General features: G+C 48.3%; 6 protein-coding genes across 6 annotated transcripts; 1 reads left to right on the top strand and 5 right to left on the bottom strand.

The window, feature by feature from the left end:
- Positions 1 to 108: 108 nt before the first annotated feature.
- F9C07_1865 (cell differentiation and development protein Fsr1/Pro11) lies at positions 109 to 2,806 on the bottom strand (the record flags this gene model as incomplete). Its single annotated transcript, XM_041290371.2, has 4 exons — positions 109 to 368; positions 428 to 2,287; positions 2,341 to 2,619; positions 2,698 to 2,806. 4 exons carry the CDS (start codon positions 2,804 to 2,806, stop codon positions 109 to 111), a joined length of 2,508 nt encoding a protein of 835 aa, XP_041143682.2.
- Positions 2,807 to 3,338: 532 nt separating this feature from the next.
- F9C07_2278340 (putative DNA repair protein Rad14) lies at positions 3,339 to 4,945 on the bottom strand. Its single transcript, XM_041290370.2, has 3 exons — positions 4,736 to 4,945; positions 4,083 to 4,680; positions 3,339 to 4,021 (listed from the first exon to the last, which is right to left on the bottom strand). Exons 1-3 carry the CDS (start codon positions 4,829 to 4,831, stop codon positions 3,606 to 3,608), a joined length of 1,110 nt encoding a protein of 369 aa, XP_041143681.1. The 5' UTR covers positions 4,832 to 4,945; the 3' UTR covers positions 3,339 to 3,605.
- Positions 4,946 to 5,489: 544 nt separating this feature from the next.
- F9C07_1867 (PIG-P-domain-containing protein) lies at positions 5,490 to 6,688 on the bottom strand (the record flags this gene model as incomplete). The annotated part of the gene is made up of 2 exons (XM_041290369.1): positions 5,490 to 5,938; positions 6,004 to 6,688. 2 exons carry the CDS (start codon positions 6,686 to 6,688, stop codon positions 5,490 to 5,492), a joined length of 1,134 nt encoding a protein of 377 aa, XP_041143680.1.
- Positions 6,689 to 8,993: 2,305 nt separating this feature from the next.
- F9C07_1868 (putative DUF221 domain protein) lies at positions 8,994 to 12,098 on the top strand. The gene is made up of 6 exons (XM_041290380.2): positions 8,994 to 9,114; positions 9,188 to 9,420; positions 9,474 to 9,766; positions 9,818 to 10,711; positions 10,774 to 11,172; positions 11,241 to 12,098. Exons 1-6 carry the CDS (start codon positions 9,064 to 9,066, stop codon positions 11,954 to 11,956), a joined length of 2,586 nt encoding a protein of 861 aa, XP_041143679.1. The 5' UTR covers positions 8,994 to 9,063; the 3' UTR covers positions 11,957 to 12,098.
- A 257-nt stretch (positions 12,099 to 12,355) lies between these two features.
- Positions 12,356 to 14,365, bottom strand: F9C07_2226701 (glycoside hydrolase superfamily; the record flags this gene model as incomplete). The annotated part of the gene is made up of 6 exons (XM_041285030.1): positions 12,356 to 12,517; positions 12,591 to 13,386; positions 13,440 to 13,461; positions 13,515 to 13,865; positions 13,921 to 14,052; positions 14,119 to 14,365. The coding sequence occupies 6 exons, from the start codon at positions 14,363 to 14,365 to the stop codon at positions 12,356 to 12,358; spliced, it is 1,710 nt and encodes a 569-aa protein (XP_041143678.1).
- A 1,099-nt stretch (positions 14,366 to 15,464) lies between these two features.
- On the bottom strand, positions 15,465 to 19,215 carry F9C07_1351024 (uncharacterized protein). The gene is made up of 3 exons (XM_041290368.2): positions 17,735 to 19,215; positions 16,774 to 17,669; positions 15,465 to 16,722 (listed from the first exon to the last, which is right to left on the bottom strand). The coding sequence occupies exons 1-3, from the start codon at positions 18,399 to 18,401 to the stop codon at positions 15,664 to 15,666; spliced, it is 2,622 nt and encodes an 873-aa protein (XP_041143677.1). The 5' UTR covers positions 18,402 to 19,215; the 3' UTR covers positions 15,465 to 15,663.
- Between the last annotated feature and the right edge of the window lie 2,830 nt (positions 19,216 to 22,045).

Raw genomic sequence — 22,045 nt, 5'->3', positions numbered from 1 at the left:
AGCGCTCATCCATTCATGCGTCCAAGAAATACAGCGTAAGAAGAATATCAGCTCGAATATAAGAGTAAAATCATACATCGACAGTAGAAGCCCTCGTTATCTCGAAGATTACCTCGAGAAGACCTTAACCAGACCATCGCCGCCACCGCTAACGACCCATCGGCCATCGCGGCTCCAAACGGCGGAACACACGCCTTCACCACGCATCAACCGGTGACTGGTGATTTCTTGGGTGCAGCTGCGTTTCTCGAGGTTCCAGAACCGTAGACTGGCATCATGGCCGGCCGACACCAGTTCGCGTCCATCTGGAGATAGGGAAAGTGACGCAATCGCAGACGGGTGCGCCAGCATAGTATAAGTGCATTGTCCTATTCCATTTGTTAGTAATCAGGCTTTACTTTCTCCACTCGAAATGTATAATACGTACCACTATTAGCATCGAAAAGACGGATGTATCGGTCTTCATAGCCACTTATGATGACACCCTCGACACCACTCGAGCCAGTGGCGCCGTGAACCACCTCTTCTTCACCCGAGATGCGGCTGGGATCAAGGCCAGCAGACCCGTCGAATCCAACTGTGGTGGCTACAACAGAGTTGACACCTGTGGAAGGAGTGCCATCGTACGTCTCCAGGCTCGCCATTCCGACAATTTCCTCCCCAGTCCTCGTATCATAGACAATAATCGAAGCGTCCGAAAAGGACACCACAAAGTTTACACCGGCAAGTGACAACGGACTAATACAGGTCGGTGAGGGGGAATCCTTTCGTGTGATCTTGTGAATTAGGGTGTAGTGGAACGGCGTTGAAGTAGCCATACTAGGTTGCGGTGAGGATGGGAAGTTTGAGCCGGACGAAATCGAGTTTGCCCTCCGGCTTCCTCCAGCTCGTCTATTCCCTGCTTGCGGCGAGGAGAGTTGAGGGGGGGCACTAACTGCCCATATCAGTATTTGACCGTCCGCAGCCCCCGAGGCCAACAGGATCCGGTCAGGGCCCCCGTAATGACCACAAGAGTCTCCAAACACAGACCCAGTAGTTCCAGGAAGGACACAAAGGCCCCATACAGCATCTGTATGTCCATCGAGCGTGGCCTTAGGGTCAATCCTTCCTCGTTCCCAGACACGCACACTGGCGTCTTGGCCACCAGAGAATACCCAGCCGTCACCCAAAGCGCGGCCACCATTGGAGAAATCTCGAGAAGGAGAGCAAGCAGCCAACGCTGTGACTGCACCAACGTGCCCTCTGTGTGTGAAATAACTAGTTATATCCAGATCATTGCTCGAATTGGCATTGTGAGAGCCAAAATTACCGTATGTTGCCGGAATAATCCATCGCTTGATCGTGCCGTCATCGCTACAAGTACAGATTTCTGGCTCCGAAGGACTACCACCACCGGTGAATATCACAGAGCGGACGACATCCAGGTGCCCGCGCAGAGCAAATCTAACTTTGAAGTTAGTATCCTGTTTTTGGGCTGCTCCTCCGATGCTGTCGCTCGATCCCTCGCTCTTACTCCTGGCTCCCGAGCTTTTCCGTCTGTGGGAGAGCGATCCAGAGCGTGAAGGAGATTTCGGTCGAACAAAGTTGGCGTTAGGAAAAGCATCCACGTCTGGCCGGTGAGGTGGCATCGGTTCAGTTGGGGGCTCTTTCTCGGACGGCTCGTCAAAGTTCCAACCATCTGAGTCCTCTTGTTGTTGCTGTTCTGCTTGCTGTGGCTGTATCTCCTCTTTGACCCCTCCTTGTGCACCATACACCTCATATGCTTGCTTCTCGGCACCAGTGCGCTCATCCACAATTGTATGTTCAGGAGCCTTCTTTCTACTATCAACCGCAGTGGCTGGGGTCTGCCGCGGTTCCAAAGGTTTCCTTTCCAGGGCTTCTCTAGAACCGGGAGGCAGGCCAAACTGATTTGGCTGGCGAGCTATCCCTGAACTCTCAGAGTATTGAGCCACAATGGGCTGGTGGTTCTGAAGAGATACCTCCCGGGCCATCATATGATTTGCCTGCTGCTGTTGTTGCTGTTGCTTTTGCCGTTGCTGCTGAATGTGGTATGCTTCCTCCAGGGCCTGCTGAGACAGCTGTTGGTTTCCGTAGATATGGTTCGGGAGTTCCGGATCGCTAAGCTCGGGGGGAGGATGCGATGCGGGGATAACGTGGTAAGTCACTTCTTGGGAGCATTTAGACAAATAAAGACGTGATTTTTCCCGTTCGTTTTCTTGCCGGAAATCAGGCTGACTGTCGTTCAATTCGGCTTCGTTGAGTTCCATGGGCAGCTTAGGACGTTGGGCTAGGAACTCCGTCAGTACATAGCGCGTCATCAAAAAATAGCCATCGTCATACATTTCAAGGCATTTATACTCTCTCGAGCGATATCCTTGGGATCCCTGGTGTCTTCGACCTTCTCATTATTGCTGAGCTTCTTGACCTTTTCGCGCTCCTTCTTCAGCGCGGCTTCGAGCAACCTAACGTGTTTACCCAGAGACTCATGTAGACGCTTGCTTGTGCGCACATCGCCTTCCAGCTTGCCTATACGAGACTTCATTTCTGCGCGCTCGATTTCCCATGCATTGCGGTCTCGCTCGTGTCGATGCCATTCTGTCTGCAGGAAGCGCATAACGCCTGAAGAGGCACCAAAGTGATTAGTCTCATTATCATGACGAGGTAATGTCTCTAAGAAGGTTCAAGAAAAAGACACACCTTGTAATGTATATTCCGTCCCCTGAGGTTGCCCGCCGTTGGAGGACCCGTCCCCGGGTCCGCCATAGCCTCCAGCCCCGACCATGGCCGAGGGCGATTGCCAAGCCATGCGAAATCAACGATCAGGGTTACGGAGGCCGTGAATTATCAATCAAAAGTAGTTTTCCGGTCGGAGGGTTGAGTTTGTAGTGTGGATAGCTCGGTGAAGTTATGCCCACAGCGACAAACTTTCTTGGTGTAATGCCAACAAAAGTCGGGACGGGCGACAACGGCAGGAAACAGCGTTCCCCGGGCCGTGTCAACACCGGTGGGAACGAAAACAACGGATGAAATCGAAAGGCGGAGGAATCCGTTCGACGGAATTCGAGTAGACGTCAAAAGAAGTTGAGCCGAGAGGTGGCCTTGGACTGGTGCGCGTTCTCCTGCGCTGCTGAGGTCGGGGAAATGCTGCAGTGTTCCCGTTGGCTCCTTAGACGCCCACACGGCTTAACCGCCTTTAGCGCTGGGGGGTTGTTTATTTTCCCAGCCTCATCAAGTGGTGGTCAGGGGTTGAGAAAAGGATGAGCTGGCCATAAACATCCCGAAGTCGAATTCTCCTAATTAATGCACGTTTAAACCAAAGTATTCTCCTCAGGGGGTGTGGACTGACAGGACATGATCTGAAGTACAGCTGGAACTGGATCTGACCTGTTCAGACCGCCAATCATCGCCCCCAACTGACCCTTAGCACCGTTGCTTTTTGACCTGTTCAACAAATCTCCCAATAAACTATCGCGAACATAACGTGTCACTATTTTTAATTTGCAACGTTATCAATGAACCAAATGTATCCACTCATTTTATTTTCATGAAGTCGTGACGCATTAGATACTATTACACTACACATTATACAGGACAATTGACATCTGCTAGAACTCTAACTCTTCCACTTCCATCCCACAATCCACACACTTCTTGACTCCGATTCCAGTCTCTGGATTTTCAATGGACCGACCCCATTGGTGCACATGTCTCCCACCATTGCCCAGGTCATCACCGAAGTTCCCCCCCGCTGCTCCCTGACGGCTACGGCGGTATGCATCGACTCGGGTGCGCTTCTTCAGATCTTGTAGCTTTGACTTGAATTTGGCCTCTCGGCGTCGCTTCTTCTCATTCTCGCGTCGCTCAAACTCGGCATCTAGTGCTTCAGCAGAGCCCCACTTCTTCGCCGAAAAGGCATATTCCTCAACCTGATAGCGAAGGTAAAGCATCATGTTGTTCCACGTCGACTTATGAGGGTTGGGTTTTTCAAGATGGGGCAGAAGCTCTTCGTCTTTCAGTTCGGCTGCAGGCATAAAATCAATATCCAGCACTCATCCACACATGGAAGCCGGCGATGAACTCACGATCTGTCAAAAGATAATCCTCTTTTGCTTCCGTCTTCGTGAGAAGACTGTACTTCTCGGGGAACTTCTCCTTGCAGGGGTGGCAGACGCAACACCGAAGATCCTGCTCCCACTTCCAATCAATCTCCAGACTCCCACATTCACGACATTTCTTCTGCTTGTTTTTGTCATCCAACACGCTAAGAGCTGGTTCGTAGGGACCGGTCCGATTTCGGCGAAGAGAATCGAGTAACTGTTTTCTTTCCCATTCCCTTTGCGTCATATTCGCCGGTTTCTGTTCCTCCTTTCCATCCTTCACATGCAGCGCCTTATTGAAGGGATCATCCTCCTGCGTCAAAAACCCTCCCTTCGTATCCGTCATCTTACTGAAATCATATTCAACGTATTTCGTGAAGTTCCGCGCAGGCTTGATCGAATCAAGCGGACGGGCTGCCGAAGTCGCATCTCGAACCGTAGCAGGCGTCTCAGCCGTCATAGAAGAATAGGACCGTTTAACTCCTCCTTTCGTAGATTGCGCGGCGCTGCTAACATCAACCGATGCCCGAGCCTCCGCCTCCCGTTGCTCCCGTATCGCTTTTGCTTTCATGCGGTTTATTTCCTATGCATCAACCGATGTCAGCCATATTTTCATAGGCCGCGTCTGGGGCGCATACAATTTTCCGCAACTGCTCCGGCGTAAGCGGTGCTCGCGGAAGCTCACCGGGCTTTGAACTGCCCGTTTGCGGCGGCGGGGTGGAACGGTCTGCCATCTTGGACGATCTTTCTAGAGCTCTTGCGGCGCCTCGAGAATGCAACTAGTGATGATTGAAAAGGTGAGTCTTCAAGGGCGCGTTATCGATATCTCGTATCGCCACTTCACGTGATGATAACAAGATCTGGACGAAGCGTTGATTGGTGGGATATAGTATGCCGTCTGATTGAAGAGAAGAGTAAGGCCCAAGGGATTATCCATGATAGAGCGACAGCAGGTGCATTGGTTGTATGACAGCATATGTCAAGTAAGCTGGGGTGCGTAATCACTTATACAATCTGTTTGTCGGCATCATATCGTAACGTGATTAAGTTGCTATCTATGATGGTCTGTCGAGGCTAAATATGCCGATATATATATTTCGGAAGGTATAAACTTGTCGGACATGATCAATATAGCCACTGTAAAAGTAAAAATATACAGTCAGCCGTCTGGCTATCAAGGCGTTACACTAGGTTAACTTTATAGACACTATACCGTCTAATGTCTCCAATAGTGCATAGTGTGAAGAAACTGCGAATGAAGGCTCTTCTACGTCTCACAAGCAAGATGGAACAATAAGAATCTTCAATCACAGACACACAAACGAAAGGGGTATCAAAATTAGTGCGCTATGCTAAATTGCTCTATATTCTAGTCAAGACTGTCTTGGTCAATCAACCAACAAAGTCATATTCCTCGCATACCTCATCATCATCATCCCGTCCTTGGCCGTATAGCACTTCGCACACCCCTCCTACAGGGACATCCAGGACGGCATCAGTGCCCTCACTCCAGATTTCCTTCCAATTGACTTTCTTATTCTGCGGTCCCATGATTTGATATGAAGTTGCACCCGGTTTCATCTTGGCCGCACCACCAGGTCGTCTCCTGGCCTTGCCATCTATCACAGCAACATTCGCCACCTCATCCACGATGTTCTCAACGCTGTTCATTGGTAGCGTCATATACCCAGTATTATACGAGGCGAGCGCAATGTAAATGTAGACGATGGTCATGACAAGCCACGCGGGGATCGCTAGTGACCACCATCGAGTCGGGTAGTAAGTTATTCCAAGCTGGTGTAGAAACGGCTTGGGAAGATAGGACCACAGGATGTACAATACTGTGAGAAGAGTGTTAGAACCGTTCACATGAACCCCGGGTACAGTAGCCACCGTCTGCACTTACAAAATGCCAACGAGGAGGCGAGATATAGAACGAAACCGTAATACTCATATGTTGGCACCTTCGGACTTGCTCGAGGAACGGTTGTGGCGCGACGCGCTGACTTCGCAACCGCTGCTTCTGTATCGTTCGGCGTTTCGACATCAGAACTGTCAGGGGTAGTTGGTCGGGAAGTAGTTGTCGAGAAAGGAGGTCGCAGAAGAGATGTCAAAGAAGGAGAGGGAGGCAGAGGCGTCGGGGGTCTATTGTAAAAAGGGGGAGCGAATGCATTGGGACCATGAAGTGAGCTTGTAGAATGGCGAAATGGATGTATCTCGATGCCATCGTCTTCCGGCGATTGTCCGTCCGATTCGTCTGTGGATGCATCGGAGAACAATTGATCGTCTAATGAGTACTGTGACTGGAAGTTCGTGTCGTAATCCTCCTCCTCAGCTATGTCTGGATCGTCTTCCGTAAAGCTGGTATCTGGCGCATCTTGAGAAGGGATTGCTAGATCATCTGCCAAGAGAGGAGGGAATGGTTGTTTTGATTCAAATTGGGGCAGCACAGAGTGGGAAGCAGAATCGTCAGTTACACTGTCTGTGCTCATCCGTTGCTCTTTGCTAATAAAAGCCATTTCTTCGGACGAGGTTGCGTCAAATTGAGCAATGATCGTGAACATCAAAAGGTCGCAGTCGCTATCGGTCATTGTATACTGCCATTATCCACCGCCTATCATCCCTCGGCGTTCTGAGGACTTAGATCTAGATTATGAGTTGCCAAGCATCTCAGAAAGGCTGGGAAATTACTAGCTATACAAGAGCTAAAAAAAAAAAAAAATGAAGGGAATACAAATACATCTGCATATGGATATCAACGTCAGACAGTCTCTACGCAATATCGTACAAAGTGGTTATGACAAACCTCTCAAGGCCAATGTCAAGTAGTCAATATCTTCAGAACAATTGTCAAACGAACAAGCACCCGAGAAGAATGTACATAATACGGTGAGCCTATCGCATCTATATCGCAAGCAAAGGTAGCATGCTATGGCGTATGCTAGGGATTCCCCACGTCGCGTAGAAGTCGGTTTACGTGAAACATCTCGAACGTTCGTTTCAGGGAATGCATGAACCCATCAAAGATTCCAAATTGAGAGGCTTTAGGCACCGAAATTCTTAAGCTCTATATGTAAGGATCAGGGTCCATACGAATACCTGATATTGGATGCATCCAAGAAACTATATAAACTTTATCGGGCTGATATGTCTGATATAGATGGCCCAGTTCGGAGGCATGGATTCGGACTTGTCTTGCTTCTCAACTCCGTTCGTCTTTCTTGGGCCTTACCGCAACATGCAAGACAACCCTATTTGAATCTACCTCGCAAATCATATTTCGAATAAAATGATGGATGCCTAGGAGGAATGTCACTCGCTTCGACTGCAGGGTGAGGCTACCAGTTACCGACATTCGAAATGAGGTGCTCCATTCTAAGCGATACTTAGGAATGCCATTCACCGCACATATGTACAGCGTTGTCTTCCTGTATGGTTGCCTACCAACTTATAAACTACTTCGTACTAGTTATTCATATATGATGTGAGTGGGGATTGTATGTAATGAGAAATTCTGCATGTCACGTCGCTAGAGAGTCTAGGTGGAAAAGGGAAATCGTCCAAGGCCGGCTCTTCAGGCCTCACTTTGCTTTTTTTTAATTTAATTTTTTTTCCCTCTTTCCAATTTCTCGGGACCTTGTCCCCTCCTTTGATCTTTCCAACATGTCTCAGGTGTTAATTTAATAGCCGACCGGAATATGGTTCCAGCCATGCGAGGTTCTGAGCACAACCACGGTTTCCCGTTTTACTTTCCTACTTTCATGCAAGACCAGGCCTGCATCGTTCGCCGTTACCATCTAAGCGAGCGACCACGAGTCAAGAGGATTTGTATTTCGCTCATTGTTCGGATGCCAAAAAAAGTACGCATCCCTTGCGTACGTGTCCACCAAACGGTTCACGTCTGGATTTGTTGACACCAGTGGTGCTCAACTGATTGGATCGGTTCCGTTGTCGCTCGACCCATGGAACGGATCTTCTTTCGTTTACATGCCTTTTTAGTGCTCGAGCCCACTTGGTACATGTCACGGCCAATGATGGGCGCCAGGCACAGGCAATTATCGCGATGGATAGAGATTACGCTAATTGGACTCGCGTTCCTTCTTTACCCCTGTGGCGATTTGCATCTGATTAGCGCATACAACCCACAATTAAGCGACGTGGAGAACTCTTGTGGCCGGCAAAAAGAAATTTTCAAGAATCAGGACGACGCAAGGTGAAAAGAGAGAGGCTCACGTCGATGCCTCAAAAGATATCCAAACAATGCGAGTTGCTGTGCTGTGTGGCAGGGAATTACAGAAGCTCGGCCAAAGCCCGGTGGCAGACATTCCTTACTTCCCAAGTTCGCGATACTCCGTACTTTTAGCAAAGTTTGTGGGATCGGCGATCACTACAATTCCCTATGGCGATTGGATAAACCACCCTCAAGCTTATGGGACACTATCGACTACTAAATCACGACGGCCTTCTCTGGGTCCGTGTTCCCACCCCTCATGCATGTTCCACCGAAATTTTAAATCTTTCCAGTTAGTCCAGCCCGGTTCTTTACCACGCGGAGCGAGCTGCAGCCCACACGAACATGTCACTGTGGGTTTGCTGCCCTCTCGTCGTTTATGAGCCACCAATCAGAAGGGCTGTGCCTGGAGATAATCAACATTTTTACCCTTTCACACACATTCCCATTGATGTTTGGGTTGGACCGGTCCGCCAATAGCACTCCTGTCAACCTGCAAGTCTACATACTTCAGCCTCGGGTGCCTTCCCCCCATTTTGACTGACAGTTTCGACAAGCTGGGTTGCATATTTTAGTCATGAGGGTGGGCCGGTCCGTCCGAGCATATATGTTGACGCGATTAGCTCCATCTTGTTCCTGAACCGACGCCTGTGCAATGTTGTTGTAGAATCCAGACCCCAGTTTTCTACCAAGAATCGATCTAGCTGGCCATGAGCTAGCCTTCTGACGGCCATTATGGTTGAAACGACACTATTTGACTTGCTCGTCAAGCGGTCGGACCTCCTTGTACGTGATGAGCACAAAGAGCAGAACTGTAGCCCTCGTGAGATACGAATGAGACTAATCCGGCTACTGACAGAACCCTGAGAATGACCCTAACATAGGGTCTTCCCGGGGAAATGCCTCCTCAACGACTTCCGAGGCTATGGAAAATCTTGGTGTCAAAGATTCAACGTCTCTTTCCGCACTTGTCACCACATTAGTTCCTGCCTTGATAATCGCAGTCTTTTGGTTCGGTCTGTTCCTGATCTGTCGACGAACTCAACTTCGGTGGTACGCGCCTAGGACACATTTACCTAATTGGCATAAGCAGTAAGTTAACTTAAACCACACTTCCTCTGCACCGATACTAACGGATCTTCCAGTGAACGGAGTCCTCAGCTACCCTCAGGTTTCCTTAATTGGTTTGGGCACTTTCTCAAGATATCCGATGCGCACGTCCTTCATTCCTCTTCCATGGACGGTTATCTTTTCCTTCGATTCCTGAGAGTGCTGTGTGCTACATGCTTCACGGGATGCTTGATTACTTGGCCCATCTTGCTTCCTATTAATGCAACTGGTGGTGCAGGTAATACTCAGCTGGATGCATTGAGTTTCAGCAACGTGAAAAACCCGAAGCGCTATTATGCTCATACCGTGATGGCGATTGTCTTTTTCAGTAAGTGAACGCTAATGTCATGAGAGCGAGGGTTATTGACAGTCTCAACAGCGTTCGTATTCTACGTGGTAACGCGGGAGAGCATATTTTATGCCAATCTCCGTCAAGCATATCTCAACTCCTCCGCATATGTAAATCGGATTTCCTCGCGGACAGTATTATTCATGTCAGTCCCTGATGAATATAAGAATGAGAAAAAGCTGCGCCAAGTGTTTGGTGACTCTATTCACCGGATATGGATCACTACCGACTGTAAAGAGTTGGATAAGTTGGTCCGCAGAAGGGATAAGTTGGCCTTCTGGTTGGAGAGCGCAGAGACAAGATTGATTCGATCTGCCAATTCATCGCACCTGAAGGGTCGCATTCCATCAGATACCTCTCTTGACAGCGAAGCAGGCACTTCGCCGATGTTTCATGGTATCCGGCGACCAACTCATCGTCTTACATGGTTTGGAGAAAAAGTCGATACGATTAAGTGGCTGCGGGAGCAGCTTGTGGAAATTTCGCAGGAGGTTAATCATCTACAACAAAAGTATAAAGATGGGGAGATGAAAACTCTTTCTGCAATCTTCATTGAATTCGACACCCAGTCCGCCGCCCAGATTGCCTTGCAGACTTTGTCTCATCACCAACCACTCCATATGACTCCCCGCTTCATCGGTATTTCCCCCACGGAGGTTGTCTGGTCTGCATTGAATCTCAGTTGGTGGCAACGCATTGTGCGAAAGTTCGCGGTTAAGGGTGGTATTGCTGCGCTTGTCATTTTCTGGTCCATCCCATCTGCCCTTGTGGGTACTATTTCAAATATCACATACCTTACCGACATGGTTCCATTTCTGCATTGGATCGACTTGCTTCCAGAGACGATAAAGGGTGTAATTGCTGGACTGTTACCATCGGCGGCACTTGTTATGCTGATGTCCTTGGTGCCAATCATCTGCCGAAGTATGTCCCTGATAATCTATATCCCCTTCGGCTACTTGAGCTCTAACCTTTGCCCCATATAGTTTGTGCCCGACGTTCCGGTGTGCCATCCTCTTCTCGCGTGGAACTATTCACGCAGAGTGCCCATTTTTGTTTTCAGGTCGTCCAGGTCTTCCTGGTCACGACGTTGACTTCAGCAGCGTCTGCTGCAGTCACACAAATCATCAAAGACCCCTTGTCCGCCAAGGATCTTCTTTCCGAGAACCTCCCCAAGGCAACCAATTTCTATATTTCTTACTTCCTGCTCCAAGGATTGACCATGAGCTCCATGGCTGTAGTCCAGGTGGCTGGTGCCTTATTCTTCAAATTCATCACTACCTTTTTCGATCGCTCTCCCCGACGTCTGTATGAAAGATGGTCCGCTCTCAGCGGTATCAGCTGGGGTAACATCTTTCCCGTGTTCACAAACATGGGCGTTATCGGTTCGTTCTCACACTGCAGCTATTCCATCATTTAGTAAAGCAACGCATAGACTGACAAGCCCCCGCAGCCCTGACATACTCCTGTATCGCACCGCTCATTCTCGGCTTCGCCTTTGTCGGCCTCTACCTCGTTTACCAAGCCTACCGCTACAACTTCCTCTTCGTCTACGACCCCCGCATCGACACCAAGGGTCTCGTCTACCCCCGAGCCCTCCAACACCTCCTAACAGGCATCTACCTCGCAGACATCTGCATGATCGGCCTCTTCGCCATCAAAGGCGCAGTCGGCCCCCTAGTCATAATGGTCCTCTTCGGCATCCTCTTCGTCCTAGCCCACATGTCCCTCAACGAAGCTCTTGCTCCCTTCAACAACTTCCTCCCCCGCACCCTCGACGCCGAAGAAGAAGCCCAGCAATGCAAAGAAGAAGAAGAAGTACACTTCCTCAGCCCGCGCAGCAAATGGGAAGCCGCCTGGAAATGGTTCCACCCGAACCTCTACCGCGACTACGCGGCTCTCCGTCGGAAGGTCCGCCGCAACGACGTCGAGATCAAATACTCTGAAGAAGAACGCTATAACGCTTACTACGAGCCATGTATTAAGTCGCCTACGCCCACGATCTGGATCCCGAGGGATAAGTGGGGATTCAGTCAGCAGGAGGTGTTGGCGACGGATCCGATTATTCCGATTACGGATGAGGGTGCGCATTTGGATGAGAAGAATAAGATCGTTTGGGATAAATATGATCCTAACTTGCCGTTGTCGGTGTTGAAGACTTTGTATTAAGCGAGTTTGCTTAGTCTTGTATATAGCGCGTTTTTGATTTGGACGTTGGATCTGGTTGGTAATGATAATATGACTACTAATAGCGGAATGGACTTTGGGTTATGTGATTAGGTTAATTTAATCAACATATTAATCAATATTGATTGCAGCTTTCTATACAATCGTACTATGTCACTACCCGGCTGGCCCTAACAATTAGCAGTTATAGAGCCTACATACTACGCTTAACTTACGTCAATAGAGCGCTTCGGAAATCTTTACCATTGTTCAAATTAACATAAAAAGCCAATTCGAAAAAACCAAAGATCAATAATATAACACAAAGAGCGAAATCAAGTAATAGGTTATGAGAAGAGAAAAATAACAATATCCATACGAATAAAAAGAACTTCCTACATCTCAAACAGTCAAAGTAAAGTTGACCGTATTTGTGGTTGTGTCAACGCGTGGAAAGAACTCGAACGTAAAGACCGTATCCTGTCCCGCAGCAACAACAGCCTCAACCGTAGCCTGTGTGAGAATCACATTCTTGTCATCCCAGTTCCATTGGTTGCTGTATGTCTATAAATTGGGAATAAGGGTGTTAATACTCTCTGGGATATATCGCGAGTGGGCAAAGTGAAGGGAGACTTACTGTTCTGGCTTCGCCAAAAGGTCCGAACCATTGGGTGAAGTCATCAACTAAGTATGTGCCGTTGTTGAGGAGGGCCTTTACGGTGGCGAGTTTAGGAAGTCCTTTCCATGTGATGGGGATGGAAAGGTCGGATCCGGAGATAGATGAGGCAGCAGCGGAGGTCTTTGAGAGTGTCGGGGTGTCCCATTGGACGAGTTGGACGACGGGGGATGCGCCTGATGAGAATTTGAGGGTGAAGTTGGGGAGGAGGCCTGGCTCGCTGGTTTCCGAGTAGTAAGTTGAGAGGAACGAGGCAGGGAATGTGATGTTGGAACCGGAGACGGTATAATCTGTGTCTGCCTTTAGGGTGGTGCCCTTTGAGTCTTGGATAGAGACGAGGGTGTTGTCGTTTAATATGAAGGGGAGAGTCTGATCAGTGACTTCTGTTCCCACTTTGTGGTAAATGTATGCCGAAGACGACTGGCTTGGCGCAGAGGTGTCTACGGTGCTGTCGGGAAGACTGTTGGTCTCATTCCCATTGGTGATGATCTCGATTGACACTGGGTCGCGCCAAATGCCTGATGAGCGGTCCAGGTGATCAAGTCCGTTGTCCCAGATGATAGGGCTCATGTTGTACTTCTTCGTGGAGCGAATGAGGTAGTCGTGATACTTCCAGCGTGCTGCAGGTTCAGTGTTGGTCGGAGAGGCATCGAATTCTCCAAGGACTATAGGAACATCGGTGAAGTTGCCTCGAAGAAGGCCGAGAGTGCTGTCAAGCTCACTCTTATCTGAGTCCGAGCCCCATATAGTCTTGCCCCTAGGAGATTTAAGCATGAAGATCGTATTAGTAGAGGATAAAATGCTACTTACCATGCGCTGAAGATAAAGTCGTCTGTTCGAGAGCATTAGCACAAAAATGTGAGAAGACGAATTTTGTCTACTTACAAGGACTATAGAAATGGAACTGAAGAGCCCATGGGTTTGTGATATTGGCGGGGGTCTTGAACCACTGTGAAGTTTTCACACTGTCCATTCCTCCACCTACCAGGTTGACGACTCGCTTTGCATTGAAGCCCCCGGCACGATTGATTGCTCTGAGGAAAATTTCATTGAATTTATTGATCTTGGCACCATCTTCAGCAGTATTGCAAGGTGGTTCATTGATGGTTTCGAAAGCGACCATGCTTGACTTGCAAGCCAACTTAGTACCAATCTGATACCAAAGTTTCTCAAATTTCTGTTCAATTTGGGTGATGTTTGCATCAGATTTAGTGACATCCGCCCATTCCCAGGAATCTTAATGGTTAGCCACTGACTAGGCCATGTTTATAGGCGTACTTGGATGGCTTACCGTGATGGACATTGACAATAGTGTACAGACCACGAGACGTGATCATGTCAATAACATCAGAAACTCTCTGCAGCCATTTAGGATCAACGGTCCAGTCAGGAGATTCACTAGTGAAGTGATGTGTCCAAGTAACTAGTGGTATTGTCAGCATATAAGTGAATAGTCTCTCAGAAGAGGAGGGGCTATGTATGGACGCACCTGGAAGGCGAACACTTTTAAAACCAGCTGCCTTGACATAGTCAAAGGTCGATTCTTGAACAGTGGGGTTATTCCAAGAATCTTCATTGGGAGTAGCATCGAGACTGTTTCCCAAATTCCACCCTGGATTGATATTTGCGACGAAATCAGAGGCCGAGATGGCGTCAAAGGACCCTGTACAATTGGCACTGAGGGCCCAGGCGCCCTTAAGAATGGCTGTGAGAGCCAAAAGCCGTAATGGTTGCATTATGACAATCAGAGGTGACCCAAAGCCTGTGCGGTTAGAGCATGGAGGGAAAACTGATTGTTTATATACTAAAGTCAAGTCGGGAACCCCGATGAAAAGTAGAACCTGGCCAACAGGTGTTGGTGAACATGACACCAGTCACCGTGCATTAGGGGCATTTGGATTTGATTAACAGTGGTTCTTAACAGATTAGCTGATTCGAGCGCCCCCCAAAGGATGAAACCTAGAAGTCTCTTGCTATAGATGCTGTCTGGAGGCGCCTTGCATCTCGCCAGATGTGATAGGACTGCGTGGGACGATGTCCAGACAAATGTCCTCAAAAATAGCTGGTCAATTACTAGCACACCATCGCAATCAAGTAATACACTCCAATATGGTATGGAAAAAGCCCGTTGGTGTTCTCGTCCGTTTTCCCGACGGCTCAAAAAGTCCGGATAATAAGTCTATACTCCATACGCTCAGACTTCGGAATCCCCACGGAATAAATACCCGCTGAATAATTTCCGATACCTGACCATTCATCGACGCGGACGACAAGCCAGGAACCAGGGTCTAAGAGTATTAATGAAACATGAAGAAATTCAAGAAAAGGAGGCAATGTATCTTCCTCCAATTAGGTGACCCATGGCAGCTTATGTCGGTGGGCCCACCGCAGCCTTTTATTAAACAAACGTGCCGGGAACTTGTCTCAGATATCAGAGATGGATGCGTCGGTGCCGAGACGCTGCAGGCGCAGGGGGGTTCTGCAATGCCAGAATGCGGGAATAAGAGAACTCTCTTGCGTCATTCGAACATTTGCCGATATCGAGCCCTATGGTGGATGGTTCTGTCCGGAACAGAATGGGGAGATGGGAGGATTTTGGATGAACCAGTCCAGCATACGTGCTATGTCACATGCTAGGCCAAAGTTCCTCCGTGTAATCATAACAGATGAGAGAAATTCTCCCCCGTCGGAAATGACCTATATTCCGGAATGTTATAGAAACAGCCTAAATGCATAGACACTATCGTCGCTATATAAACCCTCCTAACAATTGTAGTAGGGATCTACAACAAAAGATAAATCCATATACGATTAGCCGGTAAACCCGCTCCATCAAAAAGGAAAAGCGCCCTGTTGCCCTAACACGACCAGGCGAGTCATATCTCGCCTTCTTGAACAATGCAGAAAAAGATACGGCTGCCCTTCCCGATTCGTGTCTATATAAAGTACATAGGTTCATACACCAGTATCGTTTCGTTTCGTCATCAAACATATCGTCAAACTAGCACCGGTAGCGGTAGAACTCCTGGTGGGTTCACATGACAATACAATCTTTATTTCGATCTTTAGGGCGATCCGATGGTCCGATTGCTATAGGCACACCTGGCGGTCGTCTTCCGAACTGGGCTCTCTGATAAGGAGCCACATAAGGCGCAGCTCTGTTGTTGGAACTTCGTGGAGGTGACTGATAGGCCGCATTATTGGCTACCTGCTCATAAGAAGGTGGCGGAACGTCATCAGCGTCCCGAGACGGCGAGTGTCGTCTAGGTTGATGTGAAGGACGATGGCCTGTAGAGCGGTGGCGAGCAGGAGCTGGTCCCTCGGAGGACCCTTGAGGATAGTACGGAACGGAAGCTCGCTGATTACGGTCACGGGGAGTCCTGCCACTGGCTTGCTGCTCTTCCTCCTGTAGTTGAAGGGACAAGGCGTAAGCATAATCTGCATCAGCCTGCTCCTGTGGAGACAATGCTCTGCCCTGCTGCTCATGTGAGACTGCCGAGGAGACTCCAGAATGTCTAGTATTGCTGGACGTCCTTGGACCGGATGGATCGGAGGCTCCGGTCGAGGTATGGCTGACAGGGCGGAAATCACCCGCAAAGAAGCCGGACTGAGATCCATTGACATCAACGAGAGATTCCCATACGATTTCCGCCCGATGGGAGTATCCAGCGTCAGTGACTAGTGTGAAAAGCTGATGGTTCTGAGGGTGTTTATAGAGGGTGGAGAAGTGGTCATTACGGAATAGAATCGATAGTGACCCTGGCGGCAGCTTTTCTGTCAAGTGTTGAATCCCGAATGTGCTGAGCTGGGTGGCATTCTCGATCTCCGTAAAATGCTGAATGATTTGAATATCTTTCATGCTTTGCTCTTCCTCTGGGGTGAGTGACCCGCCTCGAAATACCCGATCCTCAAGTTCTTGTTTGCGAAAGGGAAGAAGTTGGATGTCTTCATAAAATTGTGCCACACGTGTCAACGCCCCATCCGCTTCTGTAGACGGCTCAGCGACCCAACCGTGTAGCAGCGGGACACCGAAAGTGCCATAAAACTTAATATCACTAGTTTCTAAAAACGTGCCCACCGAATCGCTAGATCCCTACTTCCTTGTCAGTATTGGAAAATATGCTGATTGCAACAGAATTCCTACCAGTGTGAGTCGTGGATTGACATTCATGCCCGTATGGAGCATAGTCAAGAATCTACTCAGGGCTTCGATGTCTGGAAGCTCGTCGTCTGGCCCCAAGCATGTTGTTAACTCGTCGAATAAAGCTTCGATCAACAAACCAAGAGATATCTGTTCTCGTGTTTGTAGCGCTCTGACTATAGGAGGCTGAGAATCGGGGCTTGAGCGCAGCACGAGAGCATTAACAAGCGCTAGCAATGGGCATGGTCCATTTTTATTTTGAGCGAGAATCGGGCAGTCGCGCAGCTTTCCTGTGGCGTCAGTCCAATTGACATGCCTGATCGAATAAGTTTCAGATCTCTGTTCATGCTGATTCTGTGCTTCAGCTTCGGAGACTGGAGTACCAGAAATCGGTTGACCAGGCTGTGAAATATTTGAGCGTTCAGGAAGAGGTGGAGCAGGGCCTAGCTGGCTGTTCTCTGATGGCATTGGATGTGGCTGACCCCCGTTCATATCGGAATACACAGATGATGCCGCCGTACGCTGGTTCGTTTGTATATGTGCATCCGATGCCTCATTGAGGTCAATGAGAGCATGTGAAGACCCAGTATTTGCAGTAGAAACAGTAGCAGGAGTACCTATTTCATTCCATGGTGATAGGTTTGCTTGTTTCCCTTGCTGATGCAGTTGTGGAGGATATGCATTTGGATTATCACAAGGTGTCGTCTGAGGCGGTTGGAAAGGAGACTGAGCGTTCGTAAGCCCAGCTGCTGACTGAGGAGGGTGTGACGGATCTTGCGCAGGGTACTGGCTTTCGTGCAGGGTCGGTGGGGGCACTGCAGAGCGTTCTCCAGCCCATGGAGACTCTGATGGCGGGTCAAAAAGCGATAAGCGTGCTGTCATTGGAATATAACCTTCATCTGTCGTGCGTTAGCGTTGCGCTCGCGGAAATTGTGCATCAGATAAATGGAGAGACCAATCGGACCTTGTCCCAAACGTGCATTTGCACTATCATGTGATGCAGATGTTGCTTCTGAGAAGGGGCGAGGGCTTCTATCGTCCCATGGATTTTGTTCGGGTTGTCGTGCCTTCAAGAATGGATTGTTGGACTGCAGCGGAGCCGGGGAGTTTCCTACGTGTTCCCAGTCAGGAGCGTCGTTGACGTCTCCGTTCTGCTGCCATTCGTTTGCGGCCATCCTCCTTTGGGTGCCAGCAACAAGAATAGACGGCACACGATCTCCCCTTCGATTCTCCGCACTCTCGGCTGGTGGAGCACTATCAGCGACCGATTGCCCCGAACCGTTATATCCCTGATGTTTCTGGCCGGGTCGCTCCACCAGTTCATCCGCCCATGGGTTCATGCTTTCGCTCGGTGAGGATCGAACTGGAGACCTCTGAGCTTGCTCCAAGGGCATTAAATCAAATGCAGGTGACGTATTAAGATCTGGAGAATATACTGATTCTTGAGAGGGAAGCCGATGGGGTTGTGGAGAGCTTTGAGCTCGTCTCGGTCGGGTCAAGCGTTTCGGGGAGGAAGACGACACGGATTTGGAGGTAGGGGAGATCTGTGAAATTGCGGAACGAGGTTCAGCACGAGCATTACCCTTGTTGAGACTGTACAGGTGTGGCGGAGCCCGTTTGCGCAAGACCATGAAGGCAGACGTATATTAACTCAAGGCAGCGCCTTTAAATGAATGCAAGGTGAGCACGTTAAGAGCGACCAATCAAAGGTGTATGACAAAGGGTACGAGTTAGTGAATCTCGCTTCCCTCATGCGCGAATGATTGATCGGACAGTGAGACGTGGCTCAAAGCTATTTCGTGAGCATACGTAACGGTGGCTCAAGATAAGGCTGGGGTCCAATAGACACTTTTGCTTTGGAAGATGTCCGTCAGACAATAAATGCCATGACTTTGTCCCATACAGCCTCTTCAAAGCGTTCCTGACAGGGTCCGAGGAGGGCAATTCACAATAGATAGATGTTGATAACAGGCACCCAGATTTCCGGATAAACTACTCCGTAGTAGTCGTCAACTTAATTATGGGGCATTGAGTGGATAAGAAGGCGAATTTCCGGTGGCCAGTCTTTGGGTCGGAACGTCCCTCCATACTTACACTAATTACCGATCAGCAAGCCTTCTCACTGCCTAAAATCAAGGAATCCCTTGTTTTCGACCGTATTAGTATCGTCAACCCCACATTACGTATTAGCTCAGCCACAACCACCACATGATCCACCCGCCTCTTTAGCCACTGGTCGATCCTACATGCTTTTTTTCTCTTGAATTAGTAATGGACACAGAGAGCAATATGAATTTTTTATGTTTAATCTTATCGCCACACAGCGTTTGTTATGCTGTATAATGAGTGATCGAGTCGAGATCCAAAGCTGAAAATTTTGCGTTGCCCCTCACCAGGAATTAAATAAAGAAACCTAAAACATACTACCCTTGCTAGGTTATTGAAGGATACAGGACGAGCTTTGCTTAGAGTTACAGCTTAGATAAAGGTTGACCGGTACTCAAAATCTTCTGGCGATATCTGCATAGCCGTTTTGTATCAGATCTTTCTGCTCTGGTGCAAATTACCTAGCAGATAACTGTCGCTGCAATTGCAGATGCTCTCAGCACGCATGTTATCCCACCAAAGAGTTGCAGCCCGGAGAAGTCGGTGTTCCCTTGACGGTTTAACATGGCGCCCATGATAGACAACCCCGTGAGACAGCTGATATGCCGTTAGTCTAAGCGACATATATGAACGAGAGGAGGAACTTGATCTAACGCCAATTATCATTTGGAAGCTACCAAACCGCAAGCCTAATGTCTCGAGACTGTTTTGCTCATAGTACATTTGAAAGACACCGATTCTGCTGATGTTATATCAATATTGGGATAGTAGAGTGTAATATACGCATTCAAAAAGCCAACTGTACAAAATAAAGCAAGAAACGAGCCCCCAACGACTAACCAACCTCGAAGGCCACCTTCCGGTCGTATATCAGACTTATTTTGCTCCGTATACATATTGTATCAATATCGAATGCTGGATATGTGGTGCCCCGAAATTGAAACATGGTGATAAGTAGATAGATTTTGGTATAGTATCCTACTCAAACTCTTATCGACCTGAAAGAAATGATCAAGTAGTTATACTTATGGGCCGAGAGTGTCTAGCCATTTATTGGTCGATGTTCAGCATAAGGTCCGATCTAAAACGATAGAAACCCACATAAAAGCTGTGTATGGTTTAGCGGCGACCGACTGTCAGCTGTTGGCCGCCACTAGGCCTTTTCTGTCGCTTTGAGGAGAAAGCTGAATAATATTGGCATCGATTTCTTTGCATAGTCTGACATAAGATGGTGGACATGCTTGTCGAAGAATCCCTTTGCCCTGCAGCTCAAAACAGCGCAGCTGTAGAGAGCAGACGGTCTATAACCTGGGCAGTCCGAGATGGTGACAAAAGAACATGCACCACTCGTGTGAGTGACTTGTAAGAAGCGTAAAAAAACGGTGTGATAAGGTACAGGTTTCATCCTGCAGTTAATGTACTAGGTAAGTCATATGGGTACATAAGATACCATGGCAATTCAAGCCAATGATCAAAATCAGAAAGGCCTGGATTGCCAATATGTTTCACAGCTGCCCAAAGAACCGTCTCCTAGGTAACAACACAGTTCCCCTGAGGAAAAATGCGGAGCTAAAATACATCAACCCAACAATACGTTCTATGGACACTGTCTCCAATGACACGCCATTGGATGTCATCTCTCTGGGGCCCCTGATGAATCCGACAGCAATAGACACAACCTTATATCTGCAGACCCGTCGAAGTATTCAAATGACAAATCAGTTTGTCGACGATATCAGTGCGCATTATTCTCAGGGCATCCATCGTTATCTCCCTATTATATGTCGCAAACGCTTTCATGACTATCTCATCCATGTCGGCGCCTCCCCCTCCAGCAAGCTTCTCAGTTCTTCTGCTCAGTATATGCCTAGTGACATAACATCCTGAGATACTACCACAAAAACAGCAACGTATTAGCCGCGAGTCCCTTTACATTACCGCCAAGTTATTCTTCACCCAGGTCCAAGCAGTGCTTCCTTCTACTGTTCAATTAATTTAAGCTGGCGCTCTTTTAGCGCTATATGAGTATGCACACGGGAAGCCAGATGATGCATTCCTATCTGTCAATGGCTGTGCGCGGATGGGGTATGTGGCGGGTCTCTATTATGAGTGGCTGATATATTTACATAATTATACGAAGGAAGACGAAACGATTAATATATGGTCAGGGATCATTGTCATGGAACGGTACTGACCCTTCTTTCATAACGTTTTTCTTGCTAACCAGCTAAAGGTTGTTCTTGTGCAAGCTATCAGCATGAGATCAGCCTTTTGCGATTGATATCTTAAGCCATTCCCAACTAGCAACATCAGAGGACATTGACAAGATGACAACATGTCGCAGTCTCAAGCAGCCGTAGCATCGATAGAAATGAAAGGCCTTGGGTACTCTGCCCCAGCAATATGGCTCTTGGACCAAGTTTTAAATGCTACCGAAGACCCGAATATGAATACACAATCAAATCAACTTGATAACTTGATACTTCGTTGTAAGTCGTGCTAGGGCTTCTATTGGAACAATGTCAGGATGTCTAGGGCGTTTTCTGTGGGACTATTGCAATTGCTATTAGGTGAGCAAGCTCTTCATCTTCTACGTTGTTAGATATTGATATTATAGGGCCATTTTCACACTGCATTGGCACAATTTGAGTCTATCTGCCCAGTCCTCATCTTCAGGGTTGGAGGAGTGGAGGCGGAAGTCTTACGATACCTTGGACACAGCCGCTAAGATGGTGATTGATATCAACAATACACATGAGAAGATAGCTCCGCACCTGATTGACCTGTTGCCCCCCGAGCTGTGTCTATATAACTCGGGCAGCATTGAAGCATATCCATGACAATGCGGGTTGGAAGTATAAAATCTGGCTGTGGGAGACGGGTAGGCAACTGAATGCTTCGTTGGATCAGTTCAGTCGCCGATGGGGCCTTTAAACGGCTGCCATAAAGTTAGCGACGTATCGAATATGACCTGACTCATTATTATACACTATTTATAACGCAGAGGTTTAGCGGTCTCGGCTTCGCTCCTAGTAACAGTTGACAGTCTTGACGAATGACGAATCCGATATGAAGACTTCATAGATTTTCCCTCGTCTCAAGGAATGAAGTCTCCAACTTGGTGAGTACATCACCATTATAAGAGAACAAAGAGGTACTTTCCACGACT

This window comes from Aspergillus flavus, chromosome 2, assembly GCF_009017415.1.
Source record: "Aspergillus flavus chromosome 2, complete sequence".
NCBI lineage: Eukaryota > Fungi > Ascomycota > Eurotiomycetes > Eurotiales > Aspergillaceae > Aspergillus > Aspergillus flavus.
Note: the sequence above shows the minus strand (reverse complement) of the source record. Positions and strands in the feature narration are given on the sequence as shown.